At 40.8% G+C, this 20,494-nt stretch overlaps 2 protein-coding genes across 5 annotated transcripts in view; one reads left to right on the forward strand and one right to left on the reverse strand.

Moving 5' to 3' along the window:
• wdfy4 (WDFY family member 4) overlaps nt 1-9,449 on the forward strand; it is a 40,022-nt gene extending 30,573 nt beyond the window's left edge. For all 4 annotated transcript variants that reach the window (XM_071480737.1, XM_071480739.1, XM_071480738.1 and 1 more), the window contains 14 exons: nt 91-210; nt 391-514; nt 615-724; nt 2,132-2,282; nt 3,099-3,190; nt 4,412-4,621; nt 4,738-4,858; nt 6,218-6,375; nt 6,670-6,828; nt 6,935-7,114; nt 7,352-7,534; nt 8,009-8,096; nt 8,764-8,893; nt 9,083-9,449. In XM_071480737.1, coding sequence (XP_071336838.1) covers nt 91-210; nt 391-514; nt 615-724; nt 2,132-2,282; nt 3,099-3,190; nt 4,412-4,621; nt 4,738-4,858; nt 6,218-6,375; nt 6,670-6,828; nt 6,935-7,114; nt 7,352-7,534; nt 8,009-8,096; nt 8,764-8,893; nt 9,083-9,146 — 1,890 coding nt within the window. In that variant the 3' untranslated portion in view covers nt 9,147-9,449. The remainder of the gene's footprint in view (nt 1-90; nt 211-390; nt 515-614; nt 725-2,131; nt 2,283-3,098; nt 3,191-4,411; nt 4,622-4,737; nt 4,859-6,217; nt 6,376-6,669; nt 6,829-6,934; nt 7,115-7,351; nt 7,535-8,008; nt 8,097-8,763; nt 8,894-9,082) is intronic.
• A 2,070-nt stretch (nt 9,450-11,519) lies between these two features.
• Nucleotides 11,520-19,647, reverse strand: vstm4a (V-set and transmembrane domain containing 4a). Its single transcript, XM_071480741.1, has 8 exons — nt 19,277-19,647; nt 17,555-18,013; nt 14,708-14,761; nt 14,493-14,600; nt 14,355-14,388; nt 13,837-13,985; nt 12,912-12,979; nt 11,520-12,113 (listed from the first exon to the last, which is right to left on the reverse strand). The coding sequence occupies exons 1-8, from the start codon at nt 19,323-19,325 to the stop codon at nt 11,961-11,963; spliced, it is 1,074 nt and encodes a 357-aa protein (XP_071336842.1). The 5' UTR covers nt 19,326-19,647; the 3' UTR covers nt 11,520-11,960.
• Between the last annotated feature and the right edge of the window lie 847 nt (nt 19,648-20,494).

Genomic DNA, 20,494 nt, shown 5'->3' on the forward strand with positions numbered 1-20,494 from the left:
TAGTTTTGTTTATAGAGTTATTCCTGTGTTTAGAGAGGTGTTTATATTGTCTTGTCTTGATGGTCTCGTGTCGTCTTGTCTGTGTTCTAGAAAGGGGAGATAAGTAACTTTGAGTACTTGATGCGTCTGAACACCATCGCTGGGAGGACATACAATGACTTGATGCAGTATCCAGTGTTCCCCTGGGTCCTAGCTGACTACCAGTCAGAGGTAGGATCTCACACAGCATATATAACCTTTATAATGTAGCTCAGGCACCATGGTAATAAAACTGTTAGGGGTTTTTGTTACAACAAGCCTTTGTGAAATGTATATAACATCTATCAAATATTATATACAGTGTGTATATTTTTTCCTCACCCTCATCCCATCGTATTTTCTCCTCAATAGACACTCGATCTGTCAAACCCTGCAACTTTCCGTGATCTGTCTAAGCCAATGGGAGCTCAGACAGAAAAAAGGAAGCAGATGTTTATCCAGAGGTACGAAGAAGTGGAGAACGGCGAGGGTGAAGGTATCTGTTCACCTTATCACTTGTCATTCTTCTCACCTTTCCTGTTCACTGTACTTTTTATTCAGCGCACTATGTCCTTTTAAAATGGTTCACTCTCTAGGAGATTTGTCAGCGCGATGCCACTACTGTACCCACTACTCCTCAGCCATCATTGTGGCGTCCTTCCTTGTCAGGATAGAGCCGTTTTCACATACCTTCCAGACACTGCAGGTGAGGCCTTCAACACCAGGAAATGCAACAGTATATCTAGACTAAACTCACAGTTGGAAAAATGTTTTTTTTGTTTGTTTTTTATGTCCTTTACAACAATAAGCTGTTATTAGATAAAATGCTGTGGCCCACAGCACACGGTGGGTCTGACCTTAATGGGTCAGACGGTCAGTTGCCTAACTAACCCGTTACCACAAAAATCAAATTCAGTCGTGAAGAATGACATTGATTAGTAAATATAAGAATTTTTCTCTGTGTGAAACTACTGTATGGTTTGTACTGTAACAATAAATACGTCCATCACATGCAAAAGTATAATACATTGCTGTCTATGGCACATAAACTCATATCTAATTTCACTATATCACAGCAAACTTTTTATCAGCATGTCAAGAAATCAATAATAAAAGCTTTGAATGATAGATATTGATATGGTAAGTTTACTGAATGATGACAGACAGGGTGAAGTGTTTCTGAAACTTTGACAGCAGTTTTCAGTGCAATTGTGGCTTTTATGCACCAATTCAAGGCTCATTTAATAGACTAAAGCTCTGCATACTCTCACACATTACAGTAAGTGATAAATGTACGGTATAACACAATATAAAGGTATTATGTAGATCATATTCTGAATGTAATCACTGCTGATTACTATAGGTTTTGTCTTGATGTTTCTGAGGACATGGAAGTGTATCAGTCTGTTCACTAACACACAGGCCCCTCTGCAAACCCACTGCTCCAGATGCCCATTGACATTAGTCACTTTGTCATTTTTTTGTTTTCGAACATAATCTTGCTAATAATATGACTTTAATAAGAGCTATTTTCAGCACTCCAGACCCTTTTTCAGTGCTGCTTTTGGTATGAAAGGAGATTATAGAGAGATTTCAATATATATGCAAATAATTACAGAAAGCATCTAAAAGAAGCCAATGCAAATGGCCACAGATGTTACCAATTTATGATGCAGCATCCAATTGATTAGAATGAAAAGGCATGCATTTGATAGTCAGAATAAAGCAATAAAAATGTTAGTCTGGTGAATTACAGTGCCTTTTTGTCTTCTGAAGCGTGTAACGGGTGTGTAGTAATATCCATAACTGAATTTACATCTCTAACTGAGTTTACCGGTATATATGCTATTTTCATTCATTGAGGTAATTGTTTTACTCTAAATTACATTCTTTCTCATGAGATTTCCATTATAGATTATGGAATTTTACAGAAAGATGAAAAGCTTTCTTCAAATAGTAGCAAATATTTCCTCCTTACATAATACAATGAAGAATAAAAAATATAATTCACAACACTGAATCAGGCAGACTACTTTATTAGTATGCCTGTTGCAAAGTTTGGTTCAACAGTGTGCCGGGGATCTGACAGTGTTGTGCTTCGTCTCCCCCACAGGGAGGGTTTGATATCCCAGAGCGGATGTTTCACAGTGTAAAGAAGGAGTGGGAGTCGGCCTCTGGAGACAACATGGGCGATGTCAGAGAGCTGATCCCAGAGTTCTTCTACCTGTCTGACTTCCTGCTTAACGCCAACCACATCCAGCTGGGTCAGTCTCAAAAATCATCCTCCGTGTAGCTAAATGAATGACTGAAAGTATGAATTTCCTGTTGAGATATTTGCCTTGTACACACACTTGTATTAGTTATGCACTCAAAGGATTAGACGAGCACTATTCTTTTTTTTTTCTTCAAGACCAAAGCCAGCAAAGCGGTAATCTGCCTGTCAGCACTTTCTGTGGCTTTCAGCCCCAAGCCCATTTCAGCTGGGTACTGTAGTTTTTAGAAAATGTTACTCATACAGCACAAGAGTAAATAGTGAAGTTGTTGGACTATTTTCATTATTTTCATATTAAGAGATGGCCTAATGAGCATTTACAACAGCAAGATGATGTATTTGTGACTGAAAAATAAAGATGATAGCAATAATGATAAGATAGACTACAGTGCAAATGTTCATCGTAATGAGGAAACATATCACTTATTTCAACCATGTGGGTCACTGATGTGTTTTTAATAGTTTTTGGACAACAAGGGAGGTGTGTGCCACAGAGAAGTTAGCTATATTTGTTTCATATTTGTTTCAGCCAATACTTTTTAGTAAAATTTATTTTGGATTTGATTTTTTTTTAAAAATACAGTATCACTAGCCTTATCCTCTAAAGGTATTGCATAACACAGGTGCTAATGCATGCCCAGTACATGTGCAAGTTGTGCACACAGATGACACACAAACAAAACGGGGAACCAGTCATCAATGCATTACTCCATAGTGGCCTCAGTGACAAAAAACTGTTTCTTCAAACTCCTTGAAAGTGGGATGTGAGCCAGAATTCAGTATATGCTGTGTGTCCATGTCTCTGTAGGGTGTATGGAGGATGGTACTGCTCTGGGAGATGTGGAGCTGCCTCCATGGGCGAAAGGTGACCCCCAGGAGTTCATTAGAATCCATCGAGAGGTCAGTGACCCCCGACCTCACCATGCCTGTCCGTTAAAATTGGCCAGTCTGGCCTGATACATACAAGGAGCTTTCCCACAAGACCTAATAATGTTTGTCAATACTAGCTGATGCATGTACACAGAAAATGCACTGTTTTAGTATCTAAAACAAGTATCCACTGTCACATTGTTGGTTTCTGCCAATTTGTTTGTCTCCATTCTTTCTAGCACAGTATAAGAGACAGATCTTATTCACAACACCCACTGTCGTAGTGGTGATACTCTCTAAAGGCCATCTTATCTCATTGAGTTTGTTTCAGTTAAATTCTTTCAGTACTGACTGTTTTCAAATATAAGGAGCAGTTGTTTTTCTTATCAAGAAATTGCATGAAAAGGCAAAGAAGTTCAGATGACAGACGTTGAAGGACAACAAGCCTATTTAATACTATTCAGGGCAGCCACAAGACACTCTCTTTCATGATGCCATTATTTCTGCCAGCTGTTTATGGGCTGAATATTCTCTCTCTTTTCTTAGCTCTTTCTTCTCCTTCACTGTGTGGGGTTATTGTATAACTGCTCTTTTCCTCTCTGTTGGTCTGATTTCTTCCGAGTGTGACCCTCCCTTTTTCCATTCCTGGGGCAACTATAATGGTTACCACTCTGTAATCTACTGAACTACTCATATTGCCTAGCATTCTCATAAAATTAGTGACTTTAGAAGATTGTTTTTTTCTTCCATAGCCAAATTAACTCTGGACAATATATCCTTGTGATGTTTTTTTTTTTTTAGTTTTCCGTTATTCCACGATGGGTTTATTAAGAATGGGTGCAAGGATATGGCTGGTCATAATGCCCACTTTTCCTTATTAACTCTTCAAAACCAGTCTCTGGGTAATTCTACTGAAATCATTCTTTAATTCCCACATGAAGATATGCTCATAACACAGCTGTTTAGCTTCCTGCTGTTCTAGACTTCTAAATTGACTTTTGGAAGAAATCACACACTACCTGAATAATTTGATTGGTTTGCTATTGTATTCTCCCATAAGTTTTTTGTGTTTCCAAACTCTCATATTAAGAGTTTGAATGATGGTTTTGGTCTCACTGTAATAACAATGAGCATTGCATACCGCTGTATTGCTTCATTGCACTGGTGCTTAATGCAGCATAGTAGTTTTGTAATATTACTTGACTAGCTGGTCTTAGTTTGTGCAACAATCTCCTGCACTTTTTGCTTTAGGCCTTGGAAAGTGACTATGTGAGTTCCCACCTCCACCTGTGGATCGACCTCATTTTTGGGTATCGGCAACAAGGTCCAGCTGCTGTAGAAAGTGTCAACACCTTCCATCCTTACTTCTATGCCCAGAGAGGTTGGCAGAATACTAAGGACCCCCTCATAAGGAGCACAATCTTGGGATACGTCAGCAACTTTGGCCAGGTTCCTAAACAGGTAAAAGGAATCGGCGTGGGGGAAGCAGAAAGGGTACACAACTTCCTGCATGTAGGTGTTTCATATTGTTCTTAAACATAATCCTTCTGTCTGAATCACCTGCTTCTTTTCCATAGCTCTTCACCAAACCACATCCACCTCGTAGTGGTTCTAAGAAAGAAGGATCATCACCACCCCATCCAACTCCATTTTTCTTCAAACTGGATAAACTGAAGACCACTGCACAGCCATTCAGAGGTACAGGAGGATAATAAAAGATAATATTAAAGCAGTTGATACCACTCTAGATGAAGCTACAGCCTGTGGTCATTTGGCTTATCTTAGTACAAAGACTGGAGAAAAAGATTACCAGCACCTCTAAAGCTTTGTTTTTACACTTCTGTTTTTTTCTATTATATATAAATAAAGTATTAATTAGTGAGCTTTTTTACCTTTGCATCGAGCCAGGCTAGCTATTTCCTCCTGTTTCCATCTTTTATGCTATGCTAAGCTCATTGGATTCTGGCTGTAGCTTCATGTTTGGCATACGTTCAGCCAAAATGTGAAACTATTCCTTTAAAAGAAGGTCTGAAATTAAAGTATTATATTATAACCTTATAAACAACGGATATTTCCAAACAATCCAAATCAGCTATTTTCTGCCAAGTAAATTAAATTCAATCAATTATAGTCATCTGTATTTGGCATTATTGTGTATTGTTCCACCTTTATTTTATTTGACACCGTTTGATGTCAGTTATTATATGCAAGATGTGCCCAGGTCTCACAGGAATCATTGAAACAGAGCGAGAATGTCCATAGATTAATTTACACTATGGAAGAGTAGAAGGAGCTATCTGTTAGAGCTACAATATGGAGATGACTCTTCCGCTGAGCCCTACTTAATAATCTGAATATCCCTACAGGCCCACTGAGGGAGAGGAGATGAATCTGCGAATGCTCAGGGAGAGATTCCTGCATATTACATTTCATATTAAATCTTAGAGTGTCTGATCTGATCAATAAGCAGATAGAGATGAATAGGAGGAGGAACGCTAAGACTAATGCAGACACGAGTTCTTTCTGGGGATTTTAGAAGCAGAACTGGTGAAAGGATGTAATGATTTCTGCCAGTTCCTGCATGTACAGGTCAATTACAGGCACAATTACAGCCGCTCTCTCCCTGCCTCAGCAACATACGCACGCTCACGTACACACACGCACGCACGCAGACATGCACGTACATACAACTTACACTATCCAGGATGCTGGTGTCCCCCTAGGACAGAGTCTTGCTCAGCTTTTCGTAAAGGGGGAATAGCTGTTTTAATTGCCCAGTTTTCTGTGGTCAATTTAATGAAATTGTTCACAAGTTTACTGAACAACACTTTAATGTGATGTTTTTGAACAGTCATTACCTTTGTTTGGCCAGGCAAGTTTATTCAGGTACACAAAAGGCAGAATGAGGTCACTGTTACTTTTTTATGGGTGCATATGTTTAAATGGCAATTTACTTTCTTCCTTTTTTTCATTTAAAGAAAGCACCCCCTTACTTTCTTTCACAACTTTTTACTCATGGTGCCCCACTCTCAGTAACACTGTAAAACCCCTCTGCAGAGCTGCCGAGGGGCCCAGTAGGTCAAATACTGTGTCTGGAAAAAGAGGTCTTGGTCCTGGAGAAAAACCGGCTCCTCCTGTCGCCTCTGTCGACCTCCTTCTTCAGCTGGGGCTTCCCAGACAACAGCTGTGCTTTTGGAAACTATGCCACAGAGAAGGTATGTATGGGGTTATACAGTAGCCTAGAAAATCCCGTGGAGGCCCACAGTGCACAGCCATGAAGCATGGACTTATTTTCAAATGTGAGAATTGGATTGATAAATTCATTACATTATAACAATATACAACTGAATTTTACCCAATTTAATCACACACATATGAAGCATCTCACTGGGTTTGGGTCTCACACACACACCAACAGCTCATCAGTGTCATATCCATTCACTCACTCACTTAATACAAACATACATAAACATTGTTATGATGGACTCTCTATGTGTGTCCATCTCTAGACCTTTGCTGTGTGTGAGAGTTTATGTGACTGGGGCGCGACATTGTGTGCAGCCTGTCCCAACCCGACAACCATCATCACTGCAGGAACCAGCACTGTGGTGTGTGTGTGGGATGTAGCAGTCCACAAGGACAAACTCACTCACATGAAACTCAGACAGGTTAGTTTGTCTGTGTGTTTGTTTACCCCAGAGATTTAACAGTAATATCCAGAGTGTATTGGTACATACACGTTGACAATAACACTGACCTAATTTTTCTCTATAGCCGTTATACGGTCATACAGACTCAGTGACATGTCTGGCAGTGTCAGAGGTCCACAGTGTGATAGTAAGTGGTTCCCGTGACCTCACCTGTATCCTGTGGGATATGGAGGAGCTAAGCTACATCACCCAGTTAGCAGGACACCCAACCAGTGTCTCTGCACTGGCTATCAATGACCTCACCGTGAGTCCACTTTCTTAATCTTCTCAGTAATTCTCCACCTACTCTCCTCTCAAAATCTCTTTCCTCCCTTTCTTTTGTTCTTTGTAATTTTTGGCACACTGTTCATTCAACTGACAGCGTGAGGAAGGGAGGATTCTCATTGTTGACAGCATGCATATCCTCTTTGTGTGTGTTTTGCCTGTTTTTTGTTCATCTCTGTGCGCACATGGGTGTCAACACCATACTGCTCTTTTCAAGGGTGAGATTGCGTCATGTGCGGGACCTCTGCTCTACCTGTGGACCATGAAGGGTCAGCTGTTGACCTGCACTGACACTTCCTGCGGGCCTCGGGCAGACATCCTCTGTGTAAGCTTCACACAGCGACATGAGTGGGACGCCAGGAATGTCATCGTCACTGGCTGTGAAGATGGCATCATACAGGTGATTCAAATGTCCGTCTTTAATGTCACCATCTGGCAGCTCTTTGTAGGACGAGTAGATGCGTACGAGAGGCGGCTCTGTGTAGTCACTACTTTTGCATTAGCCTTGCAGGTAGTAGCTTGGATGTCCATCAACGTATTAATAACACCATATGGGTTGTGTGTGTGTGTGTGTGTGTGTGTGTGTGTGTGTGTGTGTGTGTGTGTGTGTGTGTGTGTGTGTGTAACTGTTTATGCTTAGGATTAATAAAAGCCCTATGATGCCTCTCTGCAATCAAAGCAGCAAACTCTAAATTAGGCTTCACTTGGGAGTGGGTGTCCATGCCACATGCACAACACACACACAAATGGTATTATTACTTTATTATTACCTTGAGTTATGGGGTGTGTGCGCGTGCTGGTGCGTATGTGAGTGTGTTTGTTATTATGTTGAATTATGTCTGATTTTGCTACTCGTTATGTGTCTCTCATACAGATATGGAAGACAGAGTACACCAGAACACAATTACCTGGCCCTCCAGAAGAGCCTGTGTCCCCAGGGCAAGACCGAACAGAGAGAGATGGTAATGTTACTGGCAGTAGGATCGGATATGCATGTAGGTGCTGTATTTATAACAACACAGATAATGGGAGTGGCTGACAGTGGCACAACTGTGAGACTGACTAAGATGCAGCTGCTCAAAGGGTTTCGTGTTTCAAAAAGAAACCCATCACTAACTAATTAGATAAATCCTGAAGTGTGAGATGATTATTTTTAACCGCTCATCTCAGAGCTAGACAGCGTGATTTCCAGATGAGAGATTATAATGCTTACCCCCATCCCTCACTAGTGTTAGGGCTAGCTGGAATTATGTTGTTATAAAGTTATTAAACATAGAGGCAGTAAACACTGATGAGTAATTCTGCTGACGTGTGTGTGCGTGTATAATTTAGAAAGCAATAATACCCAGATCCAATTTGGCATACATTGGTTACAGCCTCGCGTCACCTCATAGGAGTATTATGCTTTGCAAATTACATCGAGACAAGTCTTTACGTAACACTGGAGCATTTATATTCTAGGGAATTTTCTCATTTTAACAGCCTGCTGACCACAGATAAACACAGTGTTAAGGCAGGGGTAAATTTTTTTGTGGGGATACAGTTGGGTCAGAGTTACAGACATGGTGGACGCCTGTGATTCAGTAATAAGTGGAGGCTGATCTATCTGTTGTCATGATGTATCCACAGTGAGTAGCTCATGCCAGGTTAAAGGCTGGGAGAGACATCTGGTGTTATGTCAAGAGCTGAACAGAAGTCAGGCTGTGACGCAACGACGCTCCAAGAATAATCCAGCCATCACAGCGCTGGCCATGTCCAGGTACAGTAAATATCTCGCAGCCCCCAAAGCAGAGAGAGGTGGGAGTTAGTCTCTAGGTAAATATTTCAATACTTATAGTGTACACTTCAGAAGCTCACTGAATATTGGCTGACTTACATGCACTGCTTCCTGTGAGTATTATTGTGTGCTTTACAACAGAATTCATTTACGTTACTCTCTCCTGTGTAGGAGCCATGCTACTCTGTTGGCGGGCGATGCATGGGGCAGAGTTTTCACCTGGACCTGTGAGTGAGAGGTGGCATTGTTTGAGCAGTATCATGCCTCCAGACAAAATTTCCATACACCCTCCATCCTCTCAGAGAGAGACTGACACAGCACAGGAAATTCATCAGTGTCTCAGGTCTGATACCAACTGAGAACCAGAGATGCTGTGTATCAGCTGTCTTGTGTGTGCATTCAGGGACAACAGTGTTACAATATTTGGTACATACAAGTCTCAGAAAATATTTTACATATGTATTTAATTCCCCCTTTTCTGTGTAAATACTGAATTTCAACAAATTTGAATAAAACTGTTGTTGGCCATTTGTCTAAATTGTCTCATGTAAGTCTCTGTGATTTTGATTATGACTGCAATTAGTTTATTTCATTTTATTTTACCTCATCTCGGGTTCATAAAGGTGAAACTGGAGGAACAAATTCCTCAGAACTGCTGGGTTGATTTGGATGAGAGAAATAATAGAAAACACTCTACCATTCCTTAAAAAAAGTTAGCTCTGGGCCTCCAGCGTAGCTAACGAGGAGCCACAGCAGAAGCCTGTGATTAAACTGGATAGTTTTAAGTTCGAAGCAGGACGAACGATGAAGAAGCGCGTGCAGGATTAGTCAGCGTTCCCTGAGAAATGCAGCTTTCTAAAAGTATTTTCTCCCCTTTTCTCACGAATCGCACGTCGAGCGTTTAGTACTATGAAAACTACTGCACACATGTCAGCGTTTTATGCAGTGAGGGTTCTAGTGTTTTGCTTTGGTAAATGTTTGTGGTATGAACAATTCAGGATGTTTAGTTAGTTGTGAATAGTTTCCTGGACTTCCTTTGTGGTTTTTCACATGTTTTCAATTTGCTTTGTAATGTGGCATTTTTTTTAATCTTCTCATGCCACAAGTTTACTGTGATCATGGGTAGTTTGTGTGTGTTGTGGGTGATGTAAAATGTATTTGGGTCTTGATGCGATATCCTTTGTGCTTGTCAAAGCTTTTTGTGCACAGTTTATGGTGAACAAAGGACAGATGTGCCTTTTTAGCCACATCAGACTTTTCAATCTCTGAAATCACTGCAGACCCTCGACATCTCACTCTCGGGTAAATCTGACCCATTTGAAGAGAGACGGCGTGAGAGTGTCTAAACATTGATCTTCATCTTTCAGTGGAAAAGTACAGCGCTGACACTCACCACATCAGTGCAATAATGTTCCAATAAATAACTTACCATTTTAAATGATGTAAGATTTGTCGGGATTGTTGAGGCTTGCTCTCTTTCCTCGGTTTGCTTGCTCCCTCATGCACATGCACCACTGTTCTCTATCATAAAGGAAGAGGTCTCTCTCTTTAACCTTTGTGTGTGTGGCTAATTGTGCTAAGTGGAGTAGCTTAATAGAGTGGAAAATAGTCCTCATAATTTTCCCAGAGAGCGAGCAATGACCTTCTCTAAAGACAACGGCCATCTCCATTCTCTCTACACCGCTGGTTTTATGATATGAAATGTCAAACCATTGGGTTCCTCAGAATAATTAAATCAAATAAATTATTGCACCTAGGCAGAACCATCTTGTAGCCTAACCCAATTATAATGCACTGTAAAGCTAATTATTAACCATGATTACAATTAGTCTAATTTGAATAAATGTAGTCATTAGTGGGTTCATCCTAGTCAGTGAGTCTGAACTGTGGGGGATGATGGTCTCTCTCTCTCTCGATCGCTCCCCCTCGCAGAGATGGGTGTGGATGTGCATCACTCTCTTTCTCCATGCACCTCTATCTCCATCCCATTTTTTTTTCACACACTGACCTTCACAAAATGGCCTACACCCTTCACCTTTCCTCGGTACTTGAGCGTAATGTCTGCCGCTTCCAGGATTCATATTTACTGTTTATGTCTGAGCCTTTGAAATCAGAGGCAGAAGACTGCCTGTGCATTTGTCCACCGCTTAAAACTGCAACTTGATGTTTTTACATTTTCATTTTTATAAAGATTAAACAAATGAGACATAACATGTCCATTAGTGAGCTTTAGGGGTGCTGGGTGGAGCCAGGATAACCACTTCCCTCTGTTTTCAGTCTCTGTGCTAAGCTAAGCTAACGACTGCTGTCTGTTGCCTTACATTTATCACATTCGATCTACACTCATCTAACTCTCCGCCAAAGAACAAAAATGTTGTGATCTCTTAACAGATTACAGAAGTCATTGATTTCTCAGTCCTCCGTCTGTGCGGCTGTTCATGTCAGACACTGACTGCTCCACAGCTGTTTGTAATATTGTGTTGTTGTTTTTCCGTTGTCGTCGAAAACAGATCTTGCTTGTGACCTCCGAAAAGTCTGACAAAGTGCTTTTAGTTGAACACATAATTAAAAACAGCATTTATAAGAATCAAAGGCTGCACTCTTTGAATGTCAGACCCAGTCATATGTTTATTAATTTTGTGCATTAGTAATGTAATTAATATTGCATTTAAAAGGCTGAGCGTTACAGTGGCCTTTTGACACTGCAGCAAGAGAGCCTGGACGACAGTTTCTTTCCACACAGTCTCCTGAGTTTATACACAATAGTTACCAGTAAGAGCATTCTTATAAACATCTGGCTCACAGGCCAGCGATGCCAACAAACTAAACAACAGAATTATAAGACCCAAAAATGGCTGTCCTGGAATGGGACTGCACTGAGGAAACACAAAAGCCTCATTTACCAACAGCTGTAGCATACTTACAGCCAAAAAACAAATGCTAAATGCCATAGTGATAGTTCATAAATATAGTCCTTTTTGATGCCACTCAGTTCAGTTTGGAGAGCTGAATCTCTGCCCTCACTGTAGGAGGTACCAATCTGCTGTGTTTACAGCTGTTTCTCCTGGAAGAGGATCTGAGCGTACACAGTGTCTGGGCTTGAGGGTGTGGGGTCCGGGCTGGAGGAGGCTTGGGGCTCCGGCCTCGGTCTGACCAGCTCCAGTTCTGCATATGTCAGACTGTCCTCCTGTGATACTCGAGGCTGGAGGAGGGAGGGAAAGGATGAGAGGGACTTGGAAGGAATTAATCTCAGAGATAACACAGAGGAGGAAAGTATTGCATATAGAGTGAGCGTAAACATTTCGGATTTTCCCACAGTAAAGTGGTGTATGTAGGGAGAGCATGCATCTTGTCTCCATTTAATCTTTCTCAGCAAACAGTAGAATTGTTCCACTTTAGGTAGTAAACATCTCCTTAGTGCTTCTCAGCTGCAGAAGGTATGTGTTTACAGGGTTTGCAGGACCTCTTGGAACATTCAGTTTACTCGAAAAACATTTGGTACAACAAGAGTCCTATCCAACGTCCTCAGATCCTTTTAGTTAGAGTAATCCAATCAGTGAGTGCGTGCAAAAGAAATGCTCACAACTTCATTTCACTACAAAATCACAAGAGCGGCATCAGCAGAGGTACTGGTGATCCTTAGTTTGAGTAGTTTTCTCCTGTATATATTTGTTTGACACTTTTATTGTAGATATAAAACCAATGAAGCACTCTAAATAAATAATTGTGTTTGAGAAGCAATAAAGCTAAATAGAATTATCAAGCTCATAACTGAATGAAGAGACGGCAATAAACTCCTGTAGACAATCATGCAGTCATGAGGCAAATTCCCTCTTGTGCACATCTCAATAACAACTCTGCATGAAAAAAAAGATCTTTTAAAAATGTTAATAAATACATTTTAACAAATATATTATATCTGTTTCATAAATGGTATCATGGCACTAGTGGGCATAGGAATAACTGAGCTTGTGTGCTGGGTGACAACGAGAAGACTTACAGCAGCAGATCTCCTTGGCTGAGTCTTTAACCTTCTGGGCTTTTGAGGTCTCTTTGCAGCAACAGGCACTGAAAAACAGAGACAACCTTAATTGACTGAAAACAGCAGCCAGGAGGAACAAATTCACAAATACGACTTGTGACTGAAGTCAGAATCATCCTCTACAACCACTTTATATTAAATATAGTGAAGTGAAGCTTATAACAGAAGTAAGAGCTTTATTCTTTATTCTTCAGTGTCAGTGTTGAATTTACCTCGGACGATGCTCAGGATTTTACCCAAATACAGTGTAAAGTTTCATTCTCAGTCTCTTTTCTGCTGTTTCTGTCACGGAAATTGAATTATGCTGGAGATATCATTTTCTACTTTTGTACTTGCTGGGTACCTTCATTTAATGTTGTTTTCTTTACCCGTTAATTCATTTTCTTAGCATCACAGGGGGCTGGAGCCTCTCTCAGCCCCCTGTGACTCCAGTGCCTCCAATGTGTTTGGAATCTGTGCATGTACAACTGTTCAAACACCCCACAAGGACACAAAGACTGTGATTTGGACCAGGTTCCTCCACTGAGCCACTGTGTTCCCCCTGAACCAAGAGATTAGACTGTGACGGCGTCTAATCCTGGATGTTCATCTTAGAATTCAGTCCATTTATTTTCCTGCATAAAATATATTCACACCCAAATGGAGCAGTTCCCAACTGAGGGGGTTGGTTTTTTTTCCATGCCTCCCCAGGCCTATATAAAACCATAAATCTTTGAAATGAAACAATCTGAAAAGAAAAACTCCATACTTCCTGTAAGTCATCTCCACACTGAGACCACAGCAGGTGATGAGGGGTCTTGAGCTAAAAAGGTTTGGGAACCACCGGGATAATGGTCCTTTTAGAATTAAAAAGTTACATCCTGCTCTCAAAATGTCACTTTACCTTTGGCTGGTATGTGTGGTGGTGGCTCTTCAGGTAGTTTAGGTGGTGTTACTGTGACTCTTCTGTCTGTTTTCCGTCTTATGTCTTTCCTCTGCGCTCTTGGGGAGGAACTGGAGGAACTGCTGGAGCTGGTTACAGTCTCTCCTGAGCTATATGGAAGAGAGGAGTTTTAACACTTTCATTATTGGTTAATCAATTATGCAATATATATATTGTAAGACTGAAGAAATAATTCAATGTAAATAATCTGAAACTTGTGGTGGCTTTTTATTATTTACAAATTAGTATTTTGATTACTTTCATGATCCATTCTGTATTAAAAAAGTTACAAATGCCATCACAAGTTTTTTTTTTTTTAAACCAGTAATAATCCAAAACAAATAAACAAATACATAAATGATGTAAAACAAAAAAAGTAGCAAATTGTCACATTTGAATCATCTGAATTGTTGATATATATTCTGTCAGTTAATCATTGTTAATGAATTGTTTCATTACTATTTTACAGCATTACATACCTGCTTTCTGGACACTTGACCAGGAGGTAACTGGCTGTAGAAAGAAAAAAAATCATGCTGACAAAGACGTCCAGGTAAAATAAGAAACATAGAGTTATAAATGTGAAGCTACTGTAGGAAATCAAATGATGGTTTTACCTTTGAGTCTGTGTCTTCTGTGAAAGTACTGGCAAGTGAGAACCAGCGTGAACAGGAAGATGGACAACAGGCCCAGTGAGCAGATCACCACAGCGCAGAGATACACATCTTTACAACAGAGACAGATGGTAATCTTAGAAAAAGGCATTGGCACAGTGGCATTATCAAACTTGTATATAGTGAAATGAACTGGAAGTTGGAAAAAAAAACATTACCTGCAAATAAACGCCACAGTCCTTCACTGCTACCATCCGCTAGAGTAAAGTGCACTGGAGAAACAATTGTTAAAAAAAAAAAGTCAGCAGAAATGGAAAACTGTGCCCAGACAAAAAAATCTTTGTAAATTGCTGTTGTCTGAGGGCATTGACCCAATACAGCATTCAGTCTCAGTGGTTTCCAGAAATATCAAAACCGCTGTCATGAAGGGAGAGTCTGCTGCAGCATCAGCCAACCAAACCCACCACACACACACACATATACACACAAAGAGAGAGAGGCCTGGCTGCATTGCTGTTCTTGGACAGTGTTTGAGGGGGTTCCCTGTTCTGCCTCTTCACTTCCTTTTGTTGGTCACTTCACTATTGTATAATGTTGCTTAATGTTTGGGCTGTGTATAGGTCAGGAGTATTTGACAAGGAGAGTGAACAGAGGCTATGTACATAAATTACTTTGTCTCTAATGAGATTTTAATACGTCTTTTAAACACAGGTTGATAAACATATTAATAAGAAATGATAAGGTATTAACTCTAATTGACTTCTAGCCTGTTTCCAGACCAAATTACATGTTAATTAACGTCAGGGAGCAACACAATGACTTTTGTGTGATGACCAATCATCATAAACAGCAACAAGAACTGTATCAGATCTATCAGTGATCAGGTTTACAAGATAAACTTTAGATTTTGATTAGATGTTTTCTAAAATATGTATGCAGTAACCAGAAATAAGGCTGAAAAAACAAGTTTGATTATAGATAAAAAATGAGGCTTTACAACAGTGCAATGCAATCCAAGAGCCCTGCAATATGCTTTTCTTTTTAAAATCTCAAATGTATAATTTTTGTTGAGTTGTGTAAATTCAATGCTACGATAATTATAGAGGGCCAGTCTGTGGTGTTTTATTATTTTGTCCTCCCACAGTTTACCATGAAAAGACAAGTTATGTCTGCGTAAGGAAAAGACAAATTGTTGCGGAGTCTCACTCATTTGATGAGGTGACAGGCTATATGTAACAGGCATCTCTTGGCAATGTGAGCAGTTAACAGTTAATGCAAGTAGACCACATATCAGACCCTCACAGTGTGGTTAACCACATGCTAAACCCCACATCTGAGTAGTGCACGCAGCCGGGGGTTAAAAGGTTGGCTGTTTGGGTGGTACATGCTATACAGAGGAGTTTATGAAAAAAGAAATGTAAAGAAAACCATCAAGCACAGATTTATGTTCATCTGCTTTCCCCTGGTCCAGCTGTGAAGGCGGGACCCAAAAAAGCGAACCATCCACTGAAAGAGGTGAGTCATTTTGTCAAGTTTTGTCATTTTTCCATTTTGAAAGCAGCAGAAATTGTGAACCATTGAGTCTTAAGGTTTTAAGGAAGACAAACCATCCGCTCTCTGTGCAAGAGTAGCCCAGTGATCTCAGTGGGGTGTAGCCTTTGCTCGGAGATCTGCAGACTGAAATCTGCAGACGGAGGGCTTCCCTGGATTACAGTTACAGTGAAACTTAGTTTTCTCTTTGTTTACCCATATAATGTCAACTGTTGTGTTTCTGGTTCTGTGGTCAATGCATGTCGGAGATGCCTGAGGTTGTGTGGCTTCCTTTGTGGGACATTTCCCTGAATATAGGGCAGGGCGTTGTCAGATGGCTCTGTCCGACTTAAACTTCTAGGCATACAACTAGTGAAAGGTAAACTCTGTGGCCGCACCTATAGCATGGTAACAGCACCGTAAATCTCTTCATCCAGTGAGAGATACCATCCCTGCAATCAATCCAGCTAAATCAGGTAACAGATCGTACTGTGTAAAGAAGTATTCATTGCTGCTTGTCATTCAAATTAGTTCTTAACCAGATTTGTTCAGGTTGTTGTATTGTTGATTCCTGCGGGAACCCTGGCACAGACTAAATAAGTTCCACTGAAGCTGAATTCTCCAATAAATTTTCTCCTGAGGCTTGCATAAAAGTGAACCCAGAGAATGCTGACGTCATGTAAGTCAGAGTGTTTGAACGTAGCCAGCTCAGCAACACTCTACCTTTTGCTCCTCGTGCTCAAATACAGAGAGTGATATTGTTGAGTGTGGTTTGGCTGTGTGAGCTCATTGTTTTGAGATGGAAATGCCAGAGGATTGGGGTCACACTCAAGCACATATAGGCTCCACTTAGAGCAAATAGCACAGTGGGAGTCAAAGAACACAGGCTATACATTTCTGTTTGCCCTTAGTCCTTTAATAAGAGCTGTTGCTCTTCCGTTTAATCTGTCATTTCTGTTGCCAGATAAGATGGACAGCATGCCTCCACTGAATGTGGGCGGCTGTAAGGGGATTCTTTGGAAAGGAGTATTCCATGGAAAACATTTTTAGAGTAATAACACCAGAAATCCCTTTTGCTTTTCATCCTCTCTTGTCAGTAACCAGGGTTGCGCAAAAGTGTAGAAAAGCATAAATGTAGTGTGATTTCGTAACAACCTGGTGCACTGTCTTGTACACAAATTAGTTTCTCTGTACACGCCTGCCTGAACCTCGTGAAGGTGAATACATTCTCTTGCATTTAATCTGACTAAAGGCAACAAATTCTGCTGGGAATAATGCAACACTAACATTTTTTGTTAATGTTTCACTGACAAATTCCCGTTTGACTTTGACGGCCCAGAGCTTCATCTTCTTGCTCAAGGACACCTAGACAGTGAGGATACTTGCTGAGAAAGGCTCTCTAACCCCTACCCATTTGACTTTCATGCCTAATTTAAAAAAAAAAAGACAGATAGAAAAACAGCAGCTTGTCTTGTTTTTTTAACAGACCAATCAGACATAAGGAGGGCAGTGTGTGAAAGTACACCTTCAGTTACCTGTGAGCTGTGTGGTGCTGGTACCATTGGACGATGCTCTCCAGGTGTTTCTGTGTTTGCGGATCTCCTGAACCTTACAGGTGTAGAAACCCTGCTCCGTCCCTGTCACGTTGAAAATCCGCAGCCGGTACAGCTCTCCCTCCATTTCCTCATACAGACGGAACTTTGGCTGGGGGAAACGACGGGTGTAGTTCCCATACAGCTTCATTTTCTTTATGCCCATCTTTACAATCAGAAACTGAGTGGTCTCGAGAGCAGGAGGAGGAGGAGAGGGGGATGGAGAGGGGGGAGGAGGTGCAAGAGTAGGAGCAGCAAGAGGAGAGAAGAACCAGCGGAGGATGAGGACACTGCTGCTCCTCTTCCTCTGAGATACCAGGCAGGACAGGGTCATGTTGTCTTTCTCTGTTACCATAACAACAGGTCCAGGGGTCACTGTCACATTCAGGGCGTGACATACCTCTGTTGACAAAAGACACAAACAATACAAATAGTATGTATAGCTGACATTTTTTTTGTTTTTGCAAACACACATCCTGTGTGTTTCTTGTATTGCGTATTAATACTTTTTGCAAGTATGTTGTACTGCACTGCAAGCACTCCATGTTCTGACAGAATAAAACAAGCCAAACCATAAAACATATTTTTTTCCAAACAAGAGTGCAATGATCTGGTAGCGTGAGCGACTCCTCCCTGCTTTTTGAATTAGTAATTAACAGTTGGAGAAAGTCTGAGTTCACTTTTGCGAGATGTTCGATTTCCTCCCAGTTAAACATAATTGTGGCTTTGAGACAAAGCAACTTTCTATGCACACCCACAGTGGCCGCTGGGATTTATGGTGTTAGAGCCCACACTGGTTCTACTTATATATGTCATTCCATCACTGGATGGGAATTCAGTTCATAATATCTAGAAGGCATAAGAGGACTAAGAATGAGAAAACTAAACCAGCCTGGAGGTACTCGTGTTTTATTCTGCTGCCAGCTGGGTCAGGTCTGTCTAGAGGAGACATGGTGTCTGGACACAATATGTGTGATCAGACAGGCAAAGAGAATCTACAGGTGGGAAACATTCATCTTCAGGACGGTAAACTCCGAAACAGGCAAAGAGAAACACGACAGGATAACAGGGACCATCTGGGCTGCCTTGCTGTTGGGCTGCTTTTTATTTTTTTGTTGCTGTGTGAGTTGAGGAATCTCCCTCAGGGTCTGTCCGCCACTATTTAATGTGACAACAAAAACAGCAACAGGGACTCAAACCAACATAACACAAAACTGAACTTAACCAAAAGATTATAGGGCAGGAAATATGAGTTGTAAGTCTTCTTTATGACAGTTTATAGAATGCTAATTATACTGAGGTTTTCTCTGATCACAGAGAGTGAACTTAACTCTCCAACTGGTTTTAAACAAAGCCATATTTGCTAAGTTTTGAAAAGACCTTTTGCTACGTAAATATTGCCAATAATATGATATTTATGTATGCACTTTCATACAATTTTGTTTGTTGTAGAGACAATGACTATAAGGAGGTGTTGACTCCTGTATGTTTGACATTGTTTTCACGCTAAAGTTATAACTAATAAACTCAAAATTTACAGTTCCGCAGAGGTGTATGTTAGATCATAGATCAAGTTAGTACATAAGAAACATTTTCTTTTGTTCTTGCCTACTCGTTTTCTTGCGTTCTTACTGGTTTATATTGCTATAAACAAGGTAAACTTACCTGTGACCAGAGCCTTAGTCAGGACAAGGACCACTATAGAGAAGTACATTTTCCACAGTCAGCGAATCCATAAACCCAGACAACTGCACAGCACTTACACAAGCAGCCACATTCAAAACAGAGCCTGACTACACGACCCACCAGAGCCCTTACCCACCATTAACTCTTCTCCTGTTTCTCGTCTTTTCTGTGTAATATGAAACACTAAATGTTCTGTTCCCACTTAGAAACTCCCACTCACTCTCCCAGTACTCTCTCACTCTCTCGCAAACTGTCTCTCTCTCTCTCTTTCTCTGTGTCCTGCAAAACGTAGGAAATGTCATTTCCTGTGTTTCTGTGAGGAGTCTTGGACCATGGCCCAAAACCCCAGAATTTTAAAGCCATGGTCAGATCTCGTGGTTTGTGTGTGTGCATACGCCTGTCACACTGTGTGTCATTTTGAGAGGCATATACAATAAAGCTCTGAACATGCATTTCCATTACCCAATTTACTCTCAGAGTCAATAAGGGTTAATGCTCATCTCCCAATAAAGCTTACAAAGAGGAAATATTGGTGTTCATGTATGTGAGCCTGCACACATGTGTTCATGCATTTGTGTGGATGTGCGTGTGTGTGCTGGGACCTCTCCCTGTCTGGCTGCTGGACAGAGTGGCATGGGCTTGTCTCTGGCTGTGGTTGTCAGACTGTCCCAGTGGTATGAAGCCTGCTGCTTTATTGGGCAGGCTAAACTGCTGAGGCAGGGCTTCTGCTGGCGCTTTGAGCTTTGCCAAAGCCAAATGGAATTACACAACAGACTTAACCCCTCATACATATGACCTACTGTATGTAGGATTCTCTTGATGGATGGATTCAGTGGAAAATGTAAAGGCTGGGTTGATAAGCTGGTTCAGTCTTTTCTAACCTTGGCCCAATCTTTCGTTTTGTAAAGACGTAATTGTATTATACATACAGTTTAAGTTTGAGTTGCAGTACGTTGTACTAGTACAGTGCTACTAGTAGTATAAGTAGTATTAATTCAGGGTCACATGTAAAAATGCCAAAAAAAAAGTTACAGTGATTGTGAAGAAGTAACTTGTCCTCTTTACAACATCATTTTACTTGGGATTTCCCTGAAGTTTTCCTTTACATAAGTCTGAAGTTCAAGTCTTTGCTCCAGCGAAGGAATCACTCTCCTCTGCCCTGCAGTGGTCAAAGCAGGTTACTGCTCCTCAGGGGGA

This window comes from Trachinotus anak, unplaced genomic scaffold (assembly GCF_046630095.1).
Source record: "Trachinotus anak isolate AG129_WGS33_773 ecotype Australia unplaced genomic scaffold, CSIRO_AGI_Tana_v1 ptg000007l, whole genome shotgun sequence".
NCBI classification, from domain to species: domain Eukaryota; kingdom Metazoa; phylum Chordata; class Actinopteri; order Carangiformes; family Carangidae; genus Trachinotus; species Trachinotus anak.